The sequence below is a fragment of the Cotesia glomerata genome, linkage group LG5 (genome assembly GCF_020080835.1).
Source record: "Cotesia glomerata isolate CgM1 linkage group LG5, MPM_Cglom_v2.3, whole genome shotgun sequence".
Lineage (NCBI taxonomy): Eukaryota > Metazoa > Arthropoda > Insecta > Hymenoptera > Braconidae > Cotesia > Cotesia glomerata.
The window spans coordinates 12,828,871-12,831,111 of record NC_058162.1 but is presented as its reverse complement, the minus strand read 5'-3'; the positions used below and the strand labels follow the sequence as shown (position 1 = coordinate 12,831,111).

General features: G+C 30.3%; 1 protein-coding gene across 1 annotated transcript; it reads right to left on the bottom strand.

The window, feature by feature from the left end:
* Positions 1-1,747, bottom strand: LOC123265218. The gene is made up of 2 exons (XM_044728875.1): positions 1,612-1,747; positions 1-1,309 (listed from the first exon to the last, which is right to left on the bottom strand). Exon 2 carries the CDS (start codon positions 1,132-1,134, stop codon positions 319-321), a length of 816 nt encoding a protein of 271 aa, XP_044584810.1. The 5' UTR covers positions 1,135-1,309; positions 1,612-1,747; the 3' UTR covers positions 1-318.
* Between the last annotated feature and the right edge of the window lie 494 nt (positions 1,748-2,241).

Sequence of the window (2,241 nt, the reverse complement as noted above, 5' to 3'; positions counted from 1 at the left end):
CTCACCCTGCAGCTGTTCTACAACATCCACACCAGCTTTAGTATGGTTGTAAAAAGTTACAACTTCTGGCTTCAATTTTTCCCCAGTTTCTTCATCAATTTTTGTCGAGTTGTGTAGAGTAGAGTACATCAGAACGTTCTTTGATTTTTTTGGCACGTATGACACTAACATGCTCGTATTACTAAATAAAAATTTACTACTGCAAATAGGCCGAGTTTTAATTTCAGTCATTTCTTTTAGAATTTCACGTTTATTTTTTCGTATGGTTCCAACAAGAGTTGTGTCATTTTCCAACAAATGATTTGCAAGAGGTACAGATCAAAAGTAATTGTCGCTGGTGACATTTCTGCCAGTTTTCAATATTGGAGAAGTCAGACGTTTAACAACATCAAATGCAGAATTAGACTTTTGGTAAGGTCCTGATGGTTGTTTCCCGCAGTAAATTTCCATATTGTAGGTGTAAAAATTTTTCGAATCAGTTATAGAATAAATTTTTATACCATATCTTGCCAGTTTATTGGCAATATATTGCCGAAACTTACAACGACCTCGAAAAGCTTGCAGCATTTCATCAATAGTTAAAAAAGCACCTTGTGTATAATTTTCTTGGCATCGTTTAATAAAATTTTCCGAAAATTCTCGGATAGGCGCCAAATTATCTAATTTTTTTCGCTCATCACGATTATGAATATTGTCGAACTTCAATGCTGACAAGAGATTGTAGAATCGTGTCCTTGACATCATCGCACGGAAACAATCTGGAGCCGAACCATCAGTTGCCCATAACTCTTTTAACTTCAATCGCGAAGCTTTATGTACGCCTATCAGATACAATAATCCAATTATAGCCCGTATTTCATCCACGGTTGTCGGTTGAATTTCTGTTTTACGTTTTTTTGATAAGCGAACACTTTTCAAAAAAATATTCGTATAATCAACAATTTGCTCAAGTGTTTCATTAGGTATAAAAAGATTCCAGCAATCCAGAGATGTTTTTGCACCCTTGGCGCATTTTTCAACTCCAGGTAGACATGTAACAATATTCTGTCGTTTGGTACGAACTTTTTGATTAGGCGGATTATGGAACCACTTCGTAGCTATATCTTTGCCGAGCACAAATTTTTTATTTTTCATTTCATTCTTCTGTGGACAACTATCATTGTCATCTGTGTCATCAATATCGCTTTCTGATTATTCAGTACTGGAGTCGTGGTTACTATATTCCGATTCAGCGCCAAACATCTCGTCAAGATCAGAGATACCGGTCTCATTTTCGTCTCCAGAATCTGTTTTTGATCCATATTTTTACCTGGTAATTTAGAATAAAAAATTTTTTATTTAATGTATAAATTGTATCCGTTGAGATGTGAATAAAAAAAAAAATTTTTTTTTGAGTAGATTTTTACAAAAAGCCAAGAAGTGATTATAGTGACAAATTATTATCATTTGTTAAAAAATTGTTATTTAAAGTATTAAAATTTTTCAAAACAAAATATTTGAGCTAATTGAATAATAATAATTTATCATTTATAAATATTTATAAATGTTTTTAGGTTACACATGTATTTATGACAGAAAAAAATTAATACATAAAGTTAAAAATTTACTTACTGTGATTATTCACTTAATGAATAATAGCGCTTTAAACAAGGATAATATTTAAAATAATTATTAACTATTACATTTTTTATAATTAAAATACTGTTATATAAGTACACTTGTAAACAACTTTCAGAACAATGTTTATTTGTATATCTATATGAGGGTGCTTCAAAAAAACTTTTTAATTTTTATTTTAACTCTTACCCTCTCAAATGTTTCTATTTGATATAAAAAAAATCCTCACCAAACATGAGCCCTATAGCTCAACTCTAAGGGGTCGCTATTTTTATTTTAGTTTCCCATTTAATTAACATGGGAAAAATTCTTTTTTGTTTTAAATTGAATTTACGCAATTTTTTACAAAAAACGATTTTATATTCTTAAAGTAGAGTCTTTGAGCTTTACAAAACTCTAAGACAAAGTATGATTATCGCTACAAAAAGACTAGTTACAGCCATTTAAAAATGACTGAATTTCGAAATTTAAAAAAAAAGTTGGCAGTTGGGTCATTCCATGTCAAATCGACAAATAGTTGGAATTGATCTCTTTCGATTTGGACAAATTTTGGTCAGAAATTTTCGTTTATCATAAACCAAAGTTCTACCAAAGGAAAAACAATAAAAATTTTTTTACAAAAAA

Excerpts from the sequence above, each read along its gene's own strand:
- LOC123265218 (XM_044728875.1), bottom strand. The coding sequence starts at position 1,134 with ATGAAAAATAAAAAATTTGTGCTCGGCAAAGATATAGCTACGAAGTGG.